The sequence below is a fragment of the Microcebus murinus genome, chromosome 3 (assembly GCF_040939455.1).
Source record: "Microcebus murinus isolate Inina chromosome 3, M.murinus_Inina_mat1.0, whole genome shotgun sequence".
In the NCBI taxonomy this organism is placed as follows: Eukaryota; Metazoa; Chordata; class Mammalia; order Primates; family Cheirogaleidae; genus Microcebus; species Microcebus murinus.
In genome coordinates this window covers 20671182-20691139 of record NC_134106.1, presented here as the reverse complement: position 1 = coordinate 20691139, position 19958 = coordinate 20671182, and the positions used below count along the sequence as shown (strand labels likewise).

Sequence of the window (19958 nt, the reverse complement as noted above, 5' to 3'; positions counted from 1 at the left end):
AAAGAATTCCCATAAACCTTTCACCAAATTTTTAACATTTTGTGATGTCTTTATTAATTCCCCCTTCCCTTCAACCATTTGAGATTAAATTGCAGACATCCTGACCCTTTTCCTATATTTCCTAAGAACTAGAAAATTCTCTTACATAATCATAGTACAATGATCAAATTCAGAACATTTTATATTGATACAATACTATTATATAGGCAATATTAAATTTTTGCCAATTTCACAGTAATGCCTTTTATGGCAATTTCCCTTCCTCCCCACATGAGATCATACATTTCATTTCATTGTTATGCCTCTTTATCCTCTAATCTGGAACTGAGAAAGGATTTTGATTTGAGTTTTGCAGTTTCTTGCTTAAGAGGAGTTTATTCATTTCTCAAAATGTTTTTGTGTGATTTTGACTTGACTGTCTCAAGCATGTGATCCAGACCCAAAGCAGGCAGGTGGTGGGTGCTTTGCCTGAGGTTAAGATGAGCTTTCTGCCTAATGATATGAACAACTTCCATTCTTTATTTATATATTTTTTTCTTTTTTCTTTTTTTTTGACACAGAGTCTCGCTCTGTTGCCCAGGTTAGAATGCCGTGGCATCAGCCTAGCTCACAGCAACCTCAAACTCCTGGGCTCAAGCAATCCTTCTGCCTCAGCCTCCTGAGTAGTTGGGACCACAGGCATGCGCCACCATGCCCAGCTAATTTTTTCTATATATTTTTAGTTGGCCAATTAATTTCTTTCTATTTATATTAGAGATGGGGTCTCACTCTTGCTCAGGCTGGTTTTGAACTCCTGACCTTGAGCGATCCTCCTGCCTCGGCCTCCCAGAGCGCTAAGATTACAGGCATGAGCCACCATGCCTGGCCTATTTATATTTTTTTTAAATTTACTTTCTTAAAACTAGCCAGGCAGGGTGACGTGCACCTGTAGTCCTAGCTACTTGGGAGGCTGAGGCAGCAGGATCACTTTAGCCCGAGAGTTTGAGGTTGCAGCGAGCTATGATGACACCACTGCATGTTAGTCTGGGACGACAAAGCGAGACCCTGTCTCAAAAAAAAAAAAATTACTGACTTCCTTTTAAACAACTCTTACTTCACTTGCAAACACAATATGTTTTTGTTATGGAAAATTTAGATAAATATTGAAAAAATGAAAATTCCACCCAGCTAGTGGTAGCCTCTGCTAACATTTGGATAGGAACTTTCCATTTTTTTTCCTACACGTAAACTTTTCTTTTCTTTTTTTTTTTTTTTTTTGCAAAAATAAAATGGTTTGCATAAGCTGAGAAACCATTCACAGATTTTAAAAAATTAAAATAGCTATCTTAAAATAGCACACTTCAAATAATTTTTAGAGTAGATACCAGCAAAACTTTTAAAAAAGAAATAAGCTTGCCAAAATACTGATCCTTCTTTACTGTTTAACTGTTGTCATTTCTAGCCCATTGTCTTTTCTATCCCTATCTTCTGCTTTAAAGGCAAATTTCTGCACTTTAAGCATTCTAACGCATGCCCCGAAAGCCCTCGGCCACAGTGTTGCTGAAGACAGGGAAAGGACAGCTGATGTTCTTCTCCCACCCTTCCTTTCTCTGATTCCTCCCACCATCCTTCCTGAGCAAGGAAAGTCATGCACAGAGAAAAGGATTCAGGGTTTTCTTTGCCATTGGAAAACCAGAAAACTTGTCATTCCTCAGATGCCTCTTGCTTTAGCTCACCTCTGTATTGGTTTCTTTCCTGTGATTCTTTGGAAAGAATCAGTCCCAGTACACACGCTCTTTAACTTAAATCTGTGCGTAGTTGCTCCTGAGTCTGCATTTGCAGGTTCATACTGGCAACTCTTCTAGATGAATCCCAATTAGACTGTGTTCGCTGAAAATTTTATATTGAAGACATAGGCTGGCATGGTGGCTCACACCTTCAATCCTAGCCCTTTGGAAGGCTGAGTCAGGATGATCACTTGAGCCCTGGAGTTCAAGGCTGCAGTGAGCTATGATCGTGCCACTGCACTCCAGCCTGGGTGACAGAGCAAGACTATCGTTAAGTTTATTCACACTTAACCATGCTTTTTTTTTTTTTTTTTGAGTCAGGGTCTTGCTCTGTTGCTGGGACTAGAGTGCAGTGGTGGCATCACCAGAGCTCATTGCAGCCTCGAACTCTGGAGTCAAGCCTCAACCCCACAAGTAGCTGGGATCACAGGTGCATGCCGCCATGCCCAACTAATTTTTAAATATTTTTTGTAGACACAGGGTCTCCCTATGTTGCCCAGGCTGGTCTTAAACTCTTGGCCTCAAGCAATCCTGCCTCAGCCTCACAAATCACTGGCATTACAGGCATGAGCCACCATTCCTAGTCATCCATGCTGTTTCATACAGAATATATACCTGCTTGGAATAATGACAGAATATATATAAACAGAAAATATTCAGACTTTTATCTGGGTAAGGGTAACAGATATTAAGGTAATTATGACATACCGTGTTCTCTGCTGTCCTTAATTGTAAATTATATGCACAGTTACTACAGATTGCTCTACAATAGAACTCCAAGAAATAAATTACTTCAAAAATACTTATTAAGAAATATAGGTCAGTGCCACATATATAGCCACATATAGCACAGTGGCTCATGCCTGTAATTCCAATACTTTGGGAGGCTGAAGTGGGAGAATTGCTTGAGGCCAGGAGTTCAAGACCAGCCTGAGCAACATAGTGGACCCCATCTCAACAAATAGGAAAATTAGCCAGCTGTGGTGGTGCACACCTGTCGTCCCAGCTACTCTGGAGGCTGAGGCAGGAGGATCACTTGAACCCGAGAATTTGAGGTTGCAGTGAGCTACGATGACGCCATTGCACTCTAGCTAGGGCGACAGAGAGAGACCCTGTCTCAAAAAAAAAAAGGATCAGGTAATTATGACTATTTTCTGTTGCTACAGCTTGCTATGTCTGATGACTACAATCTGCAATATTTAATATTTATTTGAGAAATTTAAAAAATAAGAAAAGGACAAATAAAAATGAATGTAGTAATTTTTATGTGAAACAAGTTTTTTAAATTCCTTTTTTTTTTTTTTAAAGCAGTAGTGATTAGAATAAAGTAGAAAGAATGCCACCATAATGGAAATCCCAGTTGTGATTGTGACACAGCAGAGGGGGCTGGGAAGGCAGCAGGAGGAAGCAGGGATTACTGGCGGGGATCTCTGAGGTCACCTGCCCCAAATCCCTCATTTCAGTTCTGAAGGATGAAGGCAGGGAGGTCCTTGGACACAGCTCTCCTCGTTTCAGGGAGCCAGGGGGTCTGAGGCCGTGGGACAAACTTCCCAGCTCCCTGCAGCACTGGGTGCCAGCATTTGCAACATAACTTAATCAGGCCTAAAACACAAACAGAAAAGCTCTTTCTCTCCAAAGCACATTTAACTAATCGGGGCATTGTTCCATGCAGAATATTTTGCTTTATTTTGGCCCGCGGTATTCTGGGGATGAGAATGCTGAAGGCTGCTCAAAGCTAGAGGAAAAAACGTTGAAAGAAATTACCTAAGGGTGTGCTGTCCCTTTAGAAAGCCTTTGTTGGGCAACCGTTCTCCCTCCTCCTACTCCAGCTGCAAGCATCTACCCCACACTCTTACCCGAGCCTCTCTCTAGAACAAGGAGTTATTGTCAGGCAACTCTTGAGACGTGCCCCATATCAGCTCATTTTGGAAGACTGTCCCTTTCTCTTTGTTCTCCACTATCTCTATGCAGCCACTAGTTGATACAAAATAATTTCAGGTGAGGTATTATATCCAGAATTACAAACAATTTTGTATTAAAATTAGTTTCAAAAAATATTTTTGCAAACAGCTCCAGCAATAACTATTTTATAAGTATGACTGTTTATTTTTAATTTCTCACAATAGACTTTATTTTTAATTATGTTTATACAAAATTTTCTTCTAAGGGTTATGTATTTGGCTATGTCCATAGCCGTGGTTTATGGTTCACAAAATTCTATTGTAATATAGATTCTATTGTAATATAGCTCTTTGGCCTTTGCAACCCCAGCCACCCTAGATTCTTTGCAAAGGCATCACAGTGCAGTAGAAAGAGACTGGAATTTGGATTTAGAACATTCTGAATTCTAGTCCCTGCTCTGCGCTTACCTGGGGGCCAAGAAAGTCTTTTTATCCTCTCTGAACCTAAGTTTCTTCACCTGAAAAATGAGGATAATAATAGGTGGCTGGGCGCGGTGGTTCACGCCTGTAATCCTAGCGCTGTGGGACGCTGAGGCAAGAAGATCACTTGTGGTCAGGAGTTCAAGACCAGCCTGAGCAAGAGTGAGACCCCTTCTACAAAAAATAGAAAAATTAGCCAGGTGTGGTGGTGCATACCTATTAGTTCCAGGTACTCAGGAGGCTGTGGCAGGAGGATCACTTGAGCCCAGCGTTTTTTGTTTGTTTGTTTGAGACAGAGTCTCACTCTGTTGCCTGGGCCAGAATGCCATGGCGGCAGCCTAGCTCACAGCAACCTCAAACTCCTGGGCTCCAGCAATCCTTCTGCCTCAGCCTCCTGAGTAGTTGGGACTACAGGCATGCGCCACCATGCCCAGCTAATTTTTTCTATATATTTTTAGTTGGCCAATTAATTTCTTTCTATCTTTAGTAAAGACGGGGTCTTGCTCTTGCTCAGGCTAGTTTCGATCCTCCTGCCTTGGCCTCCCAGAGTGCTAGGATTACAGGTGTGAACCAAGGCTCCTGGCCCAAGCCCAGGGGTTTGAGGTTGCTGTGAGCTAGGTTAATGCCACGGCACTTCAGCCAGGTGACAGAGTGAGGCTCTGTCTCAAAAAAAAAAAAAAAAAAAAATCGGTACCTTGCAGGATTGTTGAGGTTGAAGTGAAACAATGTGTGTAAAGTTCCAGGCCTGTGCCTGTGGAGAGCAGGTGATCAGTGAATAGTTGCGTGCTAGTATAGCACAGTCATACTGACAAGCCAATATTATAATTATGGGGACCCCAGAGAAACCAGTCTGCCTCTATCCCTTAGACGTGCCATAGAAGAGCAGTTTGGCTTGTTGGTTTTGTTTCAGATTTTAATTTTTTATTCAGACTGCCTCTGGGTTTAGAGAGAGAGCATTCCTTGCTCTAAATAGAAGCAGGAAAGAAAGTTAAACTGGTTTTGTCACAGAGGCCAAGTTTACCTTAATAAGAACGTTCTTAACTCTGCGTTGAGTCCCTACATTTCTTCAAAGGCCTGTGAGCATTGAAGAGACTTGAAACAGGGAGGAGTGGCAGCTTCCCAGGCAGGGGTTGGGCAGCAAGAAGGGAAATGGACAGAGTGAGGAGAGTTCAGACACGCAGTGAGTGCAGTGGAGCAGGGGGGGCAGCCAACCGGAGGGGACAGGCCGCAAGTCCCCAAAGTCCGATAGGCTGTGCTGAATGCGCGTGAGGGGCCTGGAAGGAAACGCGCCTGATGGTGTTGGGTGCCTGTTTTCAGAACAAGAGAGGAAGGTGGGGATCAGCCAGAGCCAGGAATGAGAATGGTGTCACCCCTGAGATGAAGCTGAGAGATGGCTTCTTAATATTAAGGGGGTAAAAGTGACAGCAGCCAGGTATGGCAGGAGGGTCCTAGGAGAGCTCTTAGGACCTACCAAGCGCATGATGACGTGTTGGGGGTCCCTGTGGGGGAGGGGCGAGGACAAAGGCAGGCCCATTTATGTGGCTGTCAACCACAACCTGCTTACTACGGAGGATCAGATCGATCGTGGAAAGTAGGCCCGAGGCGGAAAAGGGAGTGGACAGCAAGTTTGGTGTCCCAGTTACAGATTCCCTTCCCCCAGCTCCTGCTCCTCCACATGCCACCCAGAATAGCCCTGGCATCTTTACTGGGTCAGGCTGCCAACTCACGCTGCTCCGCTGCTGTGTTTGCCCGGCCGTGTCCCTCTGTCCTGTTCCCAGAGCCTGAGCTTTCAAAGACACTCTTTGGCCCCAGTCTGTTCCCAGAGTGCTCCGGAGAGACAGCCCATCGTCATAAAAAGAGCACTGGGGAAGGTTCAGATTCCTGGTCTTTCCCTAGTTGTCTGACCTTGGCCACCAAAGGTACTTCGCCTTTCTTGGCCGCAGTCTCCCTGTCCACTCCTCTGGAGGTTAAGTTCAAATGAGATGCATAGCAAGTAAGTTATTATTTTCCTAGTTTCCCCACTCCCCTCCTGGAGGGGATGGCCATGCACTTCTGGAAGCATCTGCAGCAGACTCTCCCCTTGCTGCCACTGTCACTGAGGCAGCCCCACTGCCACTGTCACTGCCCCACAGGCACACCGCCCACCATCCTACAGGCTTCACAGCTGCAAAGCCAGCTGGGGCTTCTAGAGCCTTCTCTTCCCTGTTTTCATCTATAGACAGGGTCAGCAAGGACCCCTAAGTGGGGTCCAGCACTCTTTATATGCTTGACAAACGGCGCCACGGCGTGTTACCTCTCACCCCTCCCCTCTGCAGAAGGCGGGCGTTGTTCTGGCGGCTCCCGCACAGCTTGTTCCACTGTTCAAGGACAGGATGTCCTATCTGAGAATTACTCAGCCTGTTTCTTCTCTTCTGCCTTCCAGCGGTCACCTTTTGACTTTTTTTCACTGCTCATTTCATTTCATTTGTATCCCTACTTGAAATTAGCAAGTGGAATTGGGAATAAATCGTAATCACAACTGCCCTGTGGTGAGCCCTGCGGTATACTGTGCTAAGTGCTTGTCTTGTTTAATCTCAGCGATTCTGTATGATAGGGATGGCATATCCGAGGCTCACAGATAGTCGGCCACTTCCTAAGGCAAAGGCTTTCAGGGGCAGAGCCAGCATTTAAACCCAGGCCTGGCTCACTCCAAAATCTGCATGCTTTTAGTTTTAAAAATGGAAATAGTTTTCTGTTTTCTTTCTTTTCCTTTTTTTAAAAATTTCTTTTGTATGATAAAAGTAATGTATCACACTCATCAAATTGCTGAAAGTAAAAGGTCTGACATACCATGAGTTGGCTAGCATATAAAGCAATGGAAACTTTCATGGGTATAACCACATTGAAAAGCAATTTGGCAATATCTAGTAAAGCTGAAAATGCATATACCCTACAATGCAACAATTCCATTTCTAGGTATGTACCCTAGGGAAAACATTGAATATATGCGTGAAGATACTTGTATAGCAATGTTCACAGCAACACTGTATTTACTAGGAAGAAAAAAAGAATCAACCTACATGCCCATGAACAAGTGAAAAGAATACACACACACACACACACACACACACACACACACACACACATACTTAATGATATATTGAGGCCTGGGACAGTGGTTCACACCTATAATCCCAGTGCTTTGGGAGGCCAAGATGGGAAGATTGCTTGAGACCAGCCTGGGCAATATAGCAAGACCCCATCTCTACCAAAAAAAAAAAAAAAAATCAAAAGCCCACAGTGTAGTTAAACTTTAGTAACCTAGAGCTGCATGAATAAATCTAAAATAACATGTTGATACTAGCACTCTGGGAGGCCGAGGCGGGCGGATTGCTCAAGGTCAGGAGTTCAAAACCAGCCTGAGCGAGACCCCGTCTCTACCATAAAAATAGAAAGAAATTAATTGGCCAACTAATATATATAATATAAAAAAAAATCAGCCGGGCATGGTGGCTCGTGCCTGTAGTCCCAGCTACTCGGGAGGCTGAGGCAGGAGGATCGCTTGAGCCCAGGAGTTTGAGGTTGCTGTGAGCTAGGCTGACGCCACGGCACTCACTCTAGCCTAGGCAAGAAAGCGAGACTCTGTCTCAAAAAAAAATAAATAAATAAATAAAATAAAATAACATGTTGAGCCCAACAAAAGTATAGTTCATATATGATACAGTTCAAAATTTAGAAAAAGGTATATGAATAGCATATATACTGTTTATGAATACCCACATATAAAACTAAGTATAAAAACATGTATGACATTGATAAGCACCAAACTCCAGAGAGTGAGTAGCTCTGGGAGAAGAGGAAATGGGAAACTTAAAAACTATATCCCAAAAAAAAAAAAAAAAAAAAACTATATCCAGGATGGACACAGTGGCTCACTCCTGTAATCCCAGCACTTTGGGAGGCCAAGGCAGGAGGATCACTTGAGATGAGGACTGAGAGCAGCCCGAGGAACATAGCAAGACCCCATCTTTACAAAAACTAAGAAAAATTAGCCAGGCATGGTGGCACACACCTGTAGTCCCAGTTACTCAGGAAGCTGAGGCAGGATTTATTGAGCCCAGGAGTTTGGGGCTGCAGTAAGCTATGATGACACCATTGCATTCCAGCCTGGGTAACAGAGCAAGACCCTGTCTCAAAAAAAAAAAAAAAAAATCATCCTGGCCGGGCGTGGTGGCTCACACCTGTAATCCTAGCACCCTGGGAGGCTGAGGCAGGTGGATTGCTCGAGGTCGGGAGTTTGAAACCAGCCTGAGCGAGACCCCATCTCTACTAAAAATCGAAAGAAATTAATTGACCAACTAAAAATATATATACAAAAAAATTAGCCAGGAATGGTGGCACATGCCCGTAGTCCCAGCTACTCCGGAGGCTGAGGCAGTAGGATCGCTTGAGCCCAGGAGATTAAGGTTGCTGTGAGCTAGGCTGATGCCACGGCACTCAGTCTAGCCTGGGCAACAAAGTGAGACTCTGTCTCAAAAAAAAAAAAAATTATCCAAAAATAACTATATCCATATTTTATTTCTTTAAAAAGATTTGGTCCAGTATAAAGTTCAGGACTGAAAAAAAAAAAAGATTTGACATAAATATAACAAAATGTTAATGTTTGACCAACTGGATGATAGGCGTACAGGTCTCTATTATTTCCAATACTTTTCTAAACATTTGAAATAATTCATTAGAAATAAAGTTGTATGTATTCATTGTAAAAAATTTCAGATATTGCAGAAAGACATAAAATAAAAATCACCCATAGTCACACAATCCAAAAATAATAATAGTTAACATTTTGTTGAATATCAAGACTTTTTTCTAAGCATACACACATATGCACACATTTCCTTAAAAACAAAACAAAAAATTTCATCTTTTTATTTGCCTTTTTATTTAATATGTTGTGGAAATCTTTCCATGTCTACAGAGAACCACACAAAAATTGTAATTGACTATATATTATTCCTTCATATGACTGAATAATAATTTAACTGGTCCATAATTGATGCACATTTGGATTATTTCTGATTTTTTGCAATTGTAAATAATGCTTCAGCAAATGCCTCTCCACACAAATGTTTGCCTTTGGTTATTAATAATCTCTGATTGGCCGGGCGCTGTGGCTCACGCCTGTAATCCTAGCTCTTGGGAGGCCAAGACGGGCGGATTGCTCAAGGTCAGGAGTTCAAAACCAGCCTGAGCAAGAGCGAGACCCCGTCTCTACTATAAATAGAAAGAAATTAATTGGCCAACTGATATATATATAAAAAAATTAGCCGGGCATGGTGGCGCATGCCTGTAGTCCCAGCTACTCGGGAGGCTGAGGCAGGAGGATCACTTGAGCCCAGGAGTTTGAGGTTGCTGTGAGCTAGGCTGACGCCACGGCACTCACTCTAGCCTGGAAAACAAAGCGAGACTCTGTCTCAAAAAAAAAAAAAAAAAAAATCTCTGATTATCTCCTTAGGGAAATTCTAGGAGTGGAAATTTGGATCAAAAAATATTCACTTTAAACAATTTTTTTAAATTAAAAATGGAGTTGGCCTGGTAGGGGAGGGCTATGAAGGCGCCACCTGTGAGTATAGGTAGCTCCAGTGTGATGGAGCTGACAGTCACTGGGCCCATGAGACTGAGCGAGCTGCAGGGCGGGTCAGCAATAAGGCAGCGCCTCTGGGGGCCGCCGGCTCAGTACCCCTGGGAGCCGGCTGGTCGAAGCTCCTGCAGCACGTTCTGAAGCAAAGACACGTGGGTGATTGTCTGCGACATGTACCTGTAAGATTTGAATCATTCCATGTGATTTCAGTAACAGAAGCCCAAAAAAGGGAAACCGAAGAGGAGGTTGGTGTATAGGTCCAATACACGAGTGTCTTCTACCCTGAGTATCTCCTTAAGGCATAATAATGCATCTTTAAATGATGAAGATGTTCTTACCAGCTTTGACAATGCAGGGAGTGTTTATGGGAAAAGAAAGAGCAATCTCAACAAGTGTTTATTAAGTTCCTATTATGTGCTGTCCTACATTTCAATTCTCAAATGATTTCTCAGCTTTGAACTACTGCAAAGGAATAAAACATTCTACACATTGGAAGAAACTACTGTGTATTAAAATCTCGATAAATATCTCAGGTCTGATGCATCCAGGTACTTGGATGGTTTCTGTGAGCTATGTCTTAAATCTCCCCAATAAACATCTTTTTAACATAATTTAAAATAGGCTGGGCGTGATGGCTCACACCTGTAATCCTGGCATTCTGGAGGCCAACGTGAAAGGATCGCTCAAGGTGAGGCTGATCGCTCGAGATCAGCCTGAGCAAGAGCGAGACCCCATCTCTACTATAAATAGAAAGAAATTAATTGGCCAACTAATATATAGAGAAAAAATTAGGCGGGCATGGTGGCACATGCCTGTAGTCCCAGCTACTCGGGAGGCTGAGGCAGGAGGATTGCTTGAGCCCAGGACTTTGAGGTTGCTGTGAGCTAGGCTGACACCATGGCACTCTAGCCCAGGCAACAGAGCAAGACTCTGTCTCAAAAAAGAAAAAGAAATTTAAAATAGCTACATTGCTTCATCAGTGAAGATTTTACCCTGATTAAAATTTTTAGAATTTTGGCAAGAAAATGGCTTGATGTAGTCTAACTACATTAAATATAAATTTAATCTCATGAAAAAATAAAATAAAGATGGAGTCTTGCAGTGTTGCCCAGGCTGGAGTGCCATGGCTTCCACAGGCATGATCACGGCACATTACAGCCTTGAACTCCTGAGCTCAAGTGATTCTCCCGCCTACCGAGTGGCCAGTACTATAGGTGTGAGCCACTGCACAAAAATACATATTGTTAGAAGTCAAGCCTGAGTTTTGATTTGTTCTATTTTAGAATAATGGCTTTATTGTGATGTAATTCACATATCATAAAATTCATCATTTTAAAGTGTATGATTTAATGGATTTTTTGAGCTCTACTGTTTAATAATTTAGGGGATTTTAGTATATTCACAGAGTTGTACAACCATCACCAACTAAATAATTCCAGGACACTTTTATCATTCCAAAAAGAAACCCCAAACAAATTAGCAGTCACTCCTCCTTCTCCCCTACCCTCTCCCACTCCCAGCCCTGGACAACCACCAGTCTACTTTCTGTCTCTACAGACTTGCCTATTGCAGATACTTTATATAAACGCAATCATACGATATGTTGTCTTTTGTGACTGGGCTCTTTCATTTAGCAAACTGTTGTCAAGGTTCAGCCATGTTGTAGCATGTATCAGTACTCCATTTCTTTTTAATGATAAGTAATAATCCATTACTACTTATTATATACCATATTTTGTTTATCTACCCATCAGTTGATGGGCATTTGGATTATTTCTACTTTTTGGGTATTGTATATGATGCTGCTATGATCCTTTGGGTACAAGTTTTTGCATGGACATACAGTTTTCAATTTTCTTGAGTATCTACCTAGCAGTGGAAGTGTGAGTTATACGGTAACTCTGTTTAATTTTTTGAGGAACTGACAACCTGTTCTCCAAAGCACCTGCACCATTCCCACTGACAATGTATGAGGGTTCTAATTTCTCTGTATCTACACCAACACGTGTTATTGTCTGTCTTTTTTTAATTATAGCCATCCTAGTGGGTCTGGGGTGGTATCTCATTGTGTGTTTTTTTTTTTTTTTTTTTTTTTTTTTTGAGACAGAGTCTCACTTTGTTGCCCAGGCTAGAGTGAGTGCCGTGGCGTCAGCCTAGCTCAGAGCAACCTCAAACTCCTGGGCTCAAGTGATCCTTCTGCCTCAGCCTCCCAGGTAGCTGGGACTACAGGCATGCGCCACCATGCCCGGCTAATTTTTTTTTATATACATATCAGTTGGCCAATTAATTTCTTTCTATTTATAGTAGAGACGGGGTCTCGCTCTTGCTCAGGCTGGTTTTGAACTCCTGACCTTGAGCAATCCGCCCGCCTCGGCCTCCCAAGAGCTAGGATTACAGGCGTGAGCCACAGCGCCCGGCCTCATTGTGGTTTTGATTTAGAGTTCCTTAATGACTGATAATGTTGAGCATCTTTTCATATGCTTATCAGCCATTTGTGTATCTTCTTTAGAGAAATATCTATTCAGGTCCTGAGCCCATTTTTAAATTGAGTTGTTTGTCCTTTTGTTGTTGATTTGTAAGTGTTCTTTATATAGTCTAGATTCAAGTCCCTTATCAGATATATGATTTGCAAATATTTTTTCTTGTTCTGTGTGTTGTCTTTCACTTTCTTTTTATGATGTCCTTGGAAAGCCCAAAAGTTTTTAGTTTTGATGAAGTCCTATTTATTTTTTCTTTGATTGCTTGAGCTTTTGATGTCATAGCTAAGAAACCATTGCCTAATCTAAGGTCATGAAAATTTACTCCTATGGTTTATTCTAAGAATTATGTAGTTTTAGCTCTTATATTTAGGTCTGTGATCCATTTTGTGTTAATTTCTATATATGATGCAGTAAGGATCTAACTTCATTTTTTTGCATGTGGATATCCATTTGTTGAAAAGACCATTCTCTCCCCATTGTAATGTCTTAGCACCCTTGTTGAAAACCAATTGACCATAGATGTATGGATTTGCATTTGGCGTCTTAATTCTATTCTATTGATCTATTTGTCCATCCTTAGGCAAGTTCTATAATGTCTTTTTCTTTTTCTTTTTTTTATTTCGGCATATTATGGGGGTACAGATTTTAAGGTTTCAATAAATGCCCATTTCCCCCCTCCCCCTATAATGTCTTTTTCTTTTGCCCATTTTTTTAAATTTCAGCATATTATGGGGGTACAAATGTTAAGGTTACATATATTGCCCTCTCCCCCATAATGTCTTGATTACTATAGCACTGTAATAAATTTTGAAACTGGGAAGTGTGAGTCCTCTAACTTTGTTACTTTTCATTTCAAGCTTGTGTTTGTTTGGGGTTTTTTTTTCCCCTCCCTCCAACCTGAGTTTTTTTTTTTTTTTTTTTTTTTTTTTGAGACAGAGTCTCGCTTTGTCGTCCAGGCTAGAGTGAGTGCCATGGCGTCAGCCTAGCTCACAGCAACCTCAAACTCCTGGGCTCAAGCGATCCTCCTGCCTCAGCCTCCCAAGTAGCTGGGACTACAGGCATGTGCCACCATGCCCGGCTAATTTTATATATATATATATATATCAGTTGGCCAATTAATTTCTTTCTATTTATAGTAGAGACGGGGTCTCGCTCTTGCTCAGGCTGGTTTCGAACTCCTGACCTAGAGCAATCCGCCCGCCTCGGCCTCCCAGAGAGCTAGGATTACAGGCGTGAGCCACTGCGCCCGGCCCCAACCTGAGTTTTTTTTTTGTTTGTTTGTTTGAGACAGAGTCTCGCTTGTTGCCCAGGCTAGAGTGAGTGCCGTGGCGTCAGCCTAGCTCACAGCAACCTCAAACTCCTGGGCTCAAGCAATCCTGCTGCCTCAGCCTCCCGAGTAGCTGGGACTACAGGCATGCGGCACCATGCCCGGCTAATTTTATATATATATTAGTTGGCCAATTAATTTCTTTCTATTTATAGTAGAGACGGGGGTCTCGCTCTTGCTCAGGCTGGTTTCGAACTCCTGACCTCGAGCAATCCGCCCGCCTCAGCCTCCCAGAGTGCTAGGATTACAGGCGTGAGCCACCGCGCCCGGCTCCAACCTGAGTTTTTAATCATTTTATCACACTAACTCCTGTGTAGAAAAATGAAAAGCAGAGCCACCAGTCATCAATGGTTTTGTGCAGTGTGTGAAATCAGTACATGAATCTGAAAGCTAAAGTGAGACTGGATTTCCTTTCTTCATTCCAGCCCTCAATCAGCCCTTTTTACTGTGCAGAAAAATTAGAGCAGCTGGGTGTGGTGGCTGCATCTATAGTCCCAGCTACTCAGGAGGCTGAGGTAGGAGGATTGCTTGAGCCAGGAGTTCAAGACCAGCCTGGGTAGCATTGCGAGGCCCTGACACACAGACATGCAAATTAGAGAAAGAAGAGTGAAGAAATGCGTGCCTCTTGGGCTACGCAGTGGTCCCCTTATTTTCAGGGATACTTTCTAAGACCCCCAGTGCATATCTGGAACTGTGGATAGTACTGCCCCCTACATATGTTTTTTCTTATACATACATACCTATGATAAACTGTAATATATAAATTAGGCACAGCAAAAGATTAACAACAATGACTAATAATAAAATAGAACAATTATAACAATATACTGTGATAAAAGTTATGTGAAAGCGATCTCTCTTTCTCTCTCTAAAAATATCTTATTGTATTGTATTCACCTATTTTCAGACGACAGTAACCGAAACCACAGATCAGGGGGACTACTCTACTAGTTTCAGCTGTTAGGTTGTATTAGAGCAAGGAGAAGAAAATTCCAGAAGCTGCAGTCTGCAGGGTCCTGGCTACCTGAGTGATACTTAATTCCTCATGATGTCATTTGCCCTTTGTGTCCAAAGGAAATCCATTCTAATATAGCCTCTTCCCGACAGCAATAACAGCCAAATGAAGAAGCGGCCGACATCTGCAGTGGGCTACAAGAGACCTATCAGCCAGTATGCTCGGGTTGCCATGGCAATGGGGTCCCACCCCCGGTACAGGGTAAGAAGCTGGGAAATATAGAAAGAGCCTAAGGGCGGGGATGCTCACAGCCTCTGAGACCTCTAACAGCCTCATCACCCGTGCTACACCCAAGATGTGTCTAAAAGGCATAGTCCCTGGGGCCGCTGCTAATGTCTGGCATGCTATTCCCACCACAGGCTGAAAACATAATGTTTTTGGAGTTGGACGTGTCCCCTCCCGCTGTCTTTGAGATGGAATTTTCTCATGACCAAGAACAAGACCCTCGTGCACTACACATGGAGAGGCTCATGCGGTTGGACAGCTTTCTGGAAAGACCTTCCACATCTAAAGTCCGGAAGTCCAGATCCTGGTCAGTACCACGGTGGTCAGAGTGAGCACTGGGCTCAGGAGGCGGGGGGGACTACAGGGGCTAGTTGAGGCTGAAGAGGGTCTTGGTTGTGCCCAAAGGGCACAAAGGGTGAGGGGTGACTGGGGCTCTGGGGGGGTTCCTACAGCAACAGAATGAGGGAAAGGCTTCTGTTTCCTGTTTCCTGTTTCCTCTGACCTCCGCCTTCACCTGCCTCATCCCCCCAACCCAGGTGCCAGAGTCCTCAGCGGCCTCCACCCTCCACCGCACATGCCTCCCTGGCCTCTGCTTCTCCGCGCCCCACGACAGTGGTGGACCATGAGTGACAGTGACAACCTTCACGTCAGGCTGCCCACCCGACGGACTCCTGGGATGGGGTAGCCAACCCGGCTCATCTCATCTGCCGCTTGCGTGTGTGTGTGCATGTGCGTGTGCGTGCGTGTGCGGGGGTGAGGGTCTGGCAGACGGGGCCTCTGCCTGCTCTTCTCCACCTCCTTTATTTAATTCATGTTATTTATTCGTGGAGCTCAGCTTGTGTGGGGGCGATGCCCTGGCCTGAGCTGTCTGGGCCTGCTGTGGTCACTGCGCAGCCTCCTTTTCTTCTGACGTTCCACACCCCCAGTCAGACCTCAGGCTTCTCCCTGCGTCAGCTGCCCCCAGAGGGAAGGTGGCCAGTGCCTGAGAGGACAGTACCTTTCCTACCCATCTCACTCCATAACCTCCAATTCCTCCCACGCTGACGGCGAGCAGCCCCTAAGCACTTTCTGGGACCAGAAAACTGCTCTGTGTCCGCTGTGGACAAGGGACATCCTGAAAGTGTTGGTCCTATGCTCCCGGTGAACAGAGCCCCAGCCTCCACTTTCTGGGCCTCAAAAACCTCTTTTGGCCTCTCAGGCTCCTTTTCAAGGATGTGAATGACCTCACCAACATGGCCTGTGCTCTTCAGCTTTGGCAAGAAATCAACAGCTTCCCAAACTCTGCTTCCTGCCCATCTTCTCAGCCCTTGGATGGGAATTGCAAACCAACTGGTTGCTGCCGCCGTGGGACCTGCAGGAAATAGAACAGTAATTGAGACATCAAGGGAAGTCCCTCCTCTAGGTCTCTTTGTTTCTGGCCCCTCAACGAGCCGTCAAGCCAACTCCCCATTTTTGGGATGCTGCTCCTTCTGTTTGGTCATTTCTCCCTGCAGCTGCCTAGATCCTAGTTTACAGTGGAAGGAGTTAATGTCATTCCACCCCTGGCTAAACAAAGGTATTAAAACCTATTGCTTTGCCCCTTCATTTAGAACAGGAAACAGAGATCCAGGGACAATCTTTTCCAGCTTTGTCGATTACCCCTGTTTCTGAATCACTCTTTTGGGTACTGTTTTGTTGAAAACTGATCCTTCCCCTGCCAGTTGTGCAAATTGGTCCCTGGGGGGTACTCCTCACCTTCCTTTGTGACAGCCCAAAATGTCTGCAGGTAACTCAAGTGATAAGTAAATTTCTACAAAAAAAAAAAGATTAATTTTCATTGACTTACTTTTTATAATAAGTATATTGTTTTGGTGGAAGGGTGAAGAGGTAATCACGAAGGCAAACAAATGAGTTGGGATGAGCCCTAACAGTGGGAGTCTCTAGTTCCTGGAATATGAGTAGTTCTGTCATTGGGGTAAAGGCATGGGACTGACAGATCTGCCTGAAATTTGGTGCGTGGGAGGCGGCGGTGGGAGTTATTCTCTTTCCTTCAGGAAATGAACTCTTCTTGCACCGTTCCAAGTCCTGCTTTGACGATCAAGCTTTGGTTTGGTTTAAGTCTGTGATGCTGTCATTTCTGCTGTCGTTCCTGGACCAGATGCTTGAGCCACCCAATTGCCATTTGCTCCTGTCCTTCAAGGAAATCACAATTTTCGTGAGAGCCCAAGAGATTATTTGAGACTTAGGATTCAGATGAGAGGTTCGGCTGTGGCTGGGACAGGAGTTGTGTGTAGAAATCCCCCAGGCGGCCCGGGCACAGGGAGACCTCCAGGGCTGCACAGAGCAGCCCCTCCCACTGACCTCTTTCTCGTGTGTAGACGAAGCAGCACGTAGCACCCCATTCATCACTTGGATACACTGACCCTACGTTGTCTTGTCACTCTTCCCTCACGGTCTTATAGCACAATATACCCACTTCCCCACCCCAGTCTGAGGGCTGGGCCCGACGTATGGTCAGAGGAGAAGCTCCTTCCTGCGGTTTTGTGTACGTGTGTATGTGTGTGCGTGTCTGTGTGCGTGTCTACCTCCACAGGGGACACTCTACTCTCAGCGTAAGACATGCTGGGAACAGGGCCACCGGGGGTGGCTGGATCTCAGTCTCTCTGTCTCTTTCTCTCCTTTTCCTTTCGATGTATCAGACATTTGATTGACAAAGTAAGGGCCTTGATTAGGACCAAATTTCCATGTCTGTTGCTATGGTCTTTATTTAGGACAACAGTTAACAATGCAGTGGCCTATTCTTGTCACTCTATACATACGACTATATGGGACATATGTAATATATAAGTATATATATAAAACATTACCCTCTGTCCCCTCGGCTTAGGACGGTGGCCTCTCTGTTGAGCTGAAACGCACCTGCAGCTTGGTGCTGCCAGCAGCCTGCAGGCCCCGCCTTGTTCAAATTAACACAGTTGACAATAAAGGAATGAGTATCGTCACGGAGTTGGTTGCCTGCCTTCTCTTCCCTTTGTTTCTTCCTACTTTTACTCTCTTCTCTATCTTACTTCCTTCTCCAGGAGAGGTTGGAGAGCACTGGGAGCCCAGCTGCATCATCAGCACCTTGGAAAAGAGCTGGCCGCTCAATAAAAGGGGGTCTGTTTGCCCAGCAGGGCTGAGGGGCAGGTCCCAGGCTCTGGTCGGGAGTCAGTGCCAGGGCTGTGGCAGCAGCTGTTTGTGTTCTAGGCAAGCAATCCTGCCAGTTAATTCTGAGCTATTAGCAGATTTCAGAACCGTCTCGGTGGTGTCCAGATTAGCTGTCAATGTCATACCCTCTCTGGCCCTCGTTCATCAGCCAAGAGGGGGTGACACAGGCAAGAACACATCACATGTAAAGCACATGTATGTTGCCTGGCCTGTGGTGGGTGCTGAATTACAGTAACATAAGACACTAGCTTCCCCTTAGCTCCTCTCCCAGGGCCTCTTTTCCCCTCCCTCTGGGTTCTAGCTACTGCCTCCTTCCCTGTAGCCTGGAGGTCTTAGAGGAAATGAAAAGCAGTTGCTGCTAACAAACAAAGCCTTGAACCCTGACTCCTAGGGGAGCACTGAGGCTTGTCTGGTGCAAAAACAGTCAATAAGCCAGTCCTTTGGCACTGGCAATCTTTTTGGAGGGACTTCCTGCCTCTCTGCCAGGCTCTTGCCCTGGGCTCTAACCGGGTCACGTGGCTGGAGTGACTCTGCTGCTTGCAGGCATGTGCCAGGGATTGTGTTAGGCAACACACACAGACACACACACACACATACACACGCTAATTTCATCCTGGGGTGGGAATTACTATCACTACCGTGTTTCCCTGAAAATAAGACCTACCCATTAAATAAGTCCAACAGGATTTCTAATCATTTGCGCAATATAAGCCCTACCTCGAAAATAAGACCTAGTGACGGGCGTGGCTACGCAGCATATCTGCACAACCCATGCATTTTGTCCCGTAGAGGTAAAGAAGATGAACAGCCCTTCTCATCTGCCCCAGGAGAGCTCTATTGCTCGACATGAGAGATTGGGGCCCATGGTTCTAAAGGAAATAGAGTCGCAAGAAATTCAGGATGGAATTCCAGGTTTGGAGAGTTATGGTGATGTTCCAGAAGACGATGACTTAACTATATTTGAATAAATGTAGATTCTTGTACCGTACTTAAAAAAAATAGCACATCCCCTGAAAATAAGCCCTAGGGTGTCTTCTTGAGGAAAAATAAATATAAGACCCTGTCTTATTTTCGGGGAAATATGGTAGTTTACAGATGAGAGTAAGGGAAATTAACCAACTTGGCTAAAGACACAGTTAGTGATAGAGCTGGGCTGCCAAACTCTTGAGCCCATATTTTTTCCTCTGTGCCACACTATTCTCTAGCCCATGTGTGCTTCAGGGACACTGATGGCCACCCTCCATGTTTCACAAGCAGTGAAGCCCGGAGCACACAGTGATTTCTCTCAGTGGAACAATTGGGAATACGACCAGATCTCCAGACCTTGCCTCGAGCTCCTATTTGAGAATCATTCATTCCTCCATCAGCAGTGGAGTCACTCTATGGGTCTGATAGATGGTTTCCTAGAGTCTGACAAAAACAGCTGGAGAGGTGGACACTCTCCCTTGGCCCAGGTCTTTTGGTTCTTTGTTGATAGACAGGTTGTTAAGGAAACCACCATGTTGCCCTTCTTCTGCCGAAACTGGACACCTGACCTCCACCGTTATTTCTTTCTGTTCTCAGAGCCTAGTGCTGGGGTGTGGATTAGCTAGGACTCTTGGCCACAGCTGAAGAGTCACTTAAGCCTGAACAAAATAAGGATCCAGAGGCTCAGTGTGGCACCCAAGGGCAAGGACAGAACCAGGCCTCAGGAATGACCTAGCACCGGGAGTTCAAACACCACATAGACCCTCTCTGTTTGACCACACTTCTTTCTTTTGGAATTCATGCTCTATCCTCAGCTGCTCTGGTTCATGATGTAGAAAATACATATGCCAGCAGCTTTCTGTTTATATGATCCAACCATCCGGAGAGACTTAGAGTCTCAGTCCCAATGCCAAATTCATAGGAATGGGACTCTAATCTATTGCTTTGGGTCAGGTGGATGGGAACATGATATATGAGCAAGACCTCCAAAA

At 44.5% G+C, this 19958-nt stretch overlaps 1 protein-coding gene across 1 annotated transcript in view; it reads left to right on the top strand.

The window, feature by feature from the left end:
- Nucleotides 1-19549, top strand: part of KIF3C (kinesin family member 3C) — a 46028-nt gene extending 26479 nt beyond the window's left edge. Inside the window, exons 6-8 of the mRNA XM_012788153.3 lie at nucleotides 14682-14790; nucleotides 14949-15121; nucleotides 15351-19549. Coding sequence (XP_012643607.1) covers nucleotides 14682-14790; nucleotides 14949-15121; nucleotides 15351-15444 — 376 coding nt within the window. The 3' untranslated portion in view covers nucleotides 15445-19549. The remainder of the gene's footprint in view (nucleotides 1-14681; nucleotides 14791-14948; nucleotides 15122-15350) is intronic.
- The last annotated feature ends 409 nt before the right edge of the window (nucleotides 19550-19958 follow it).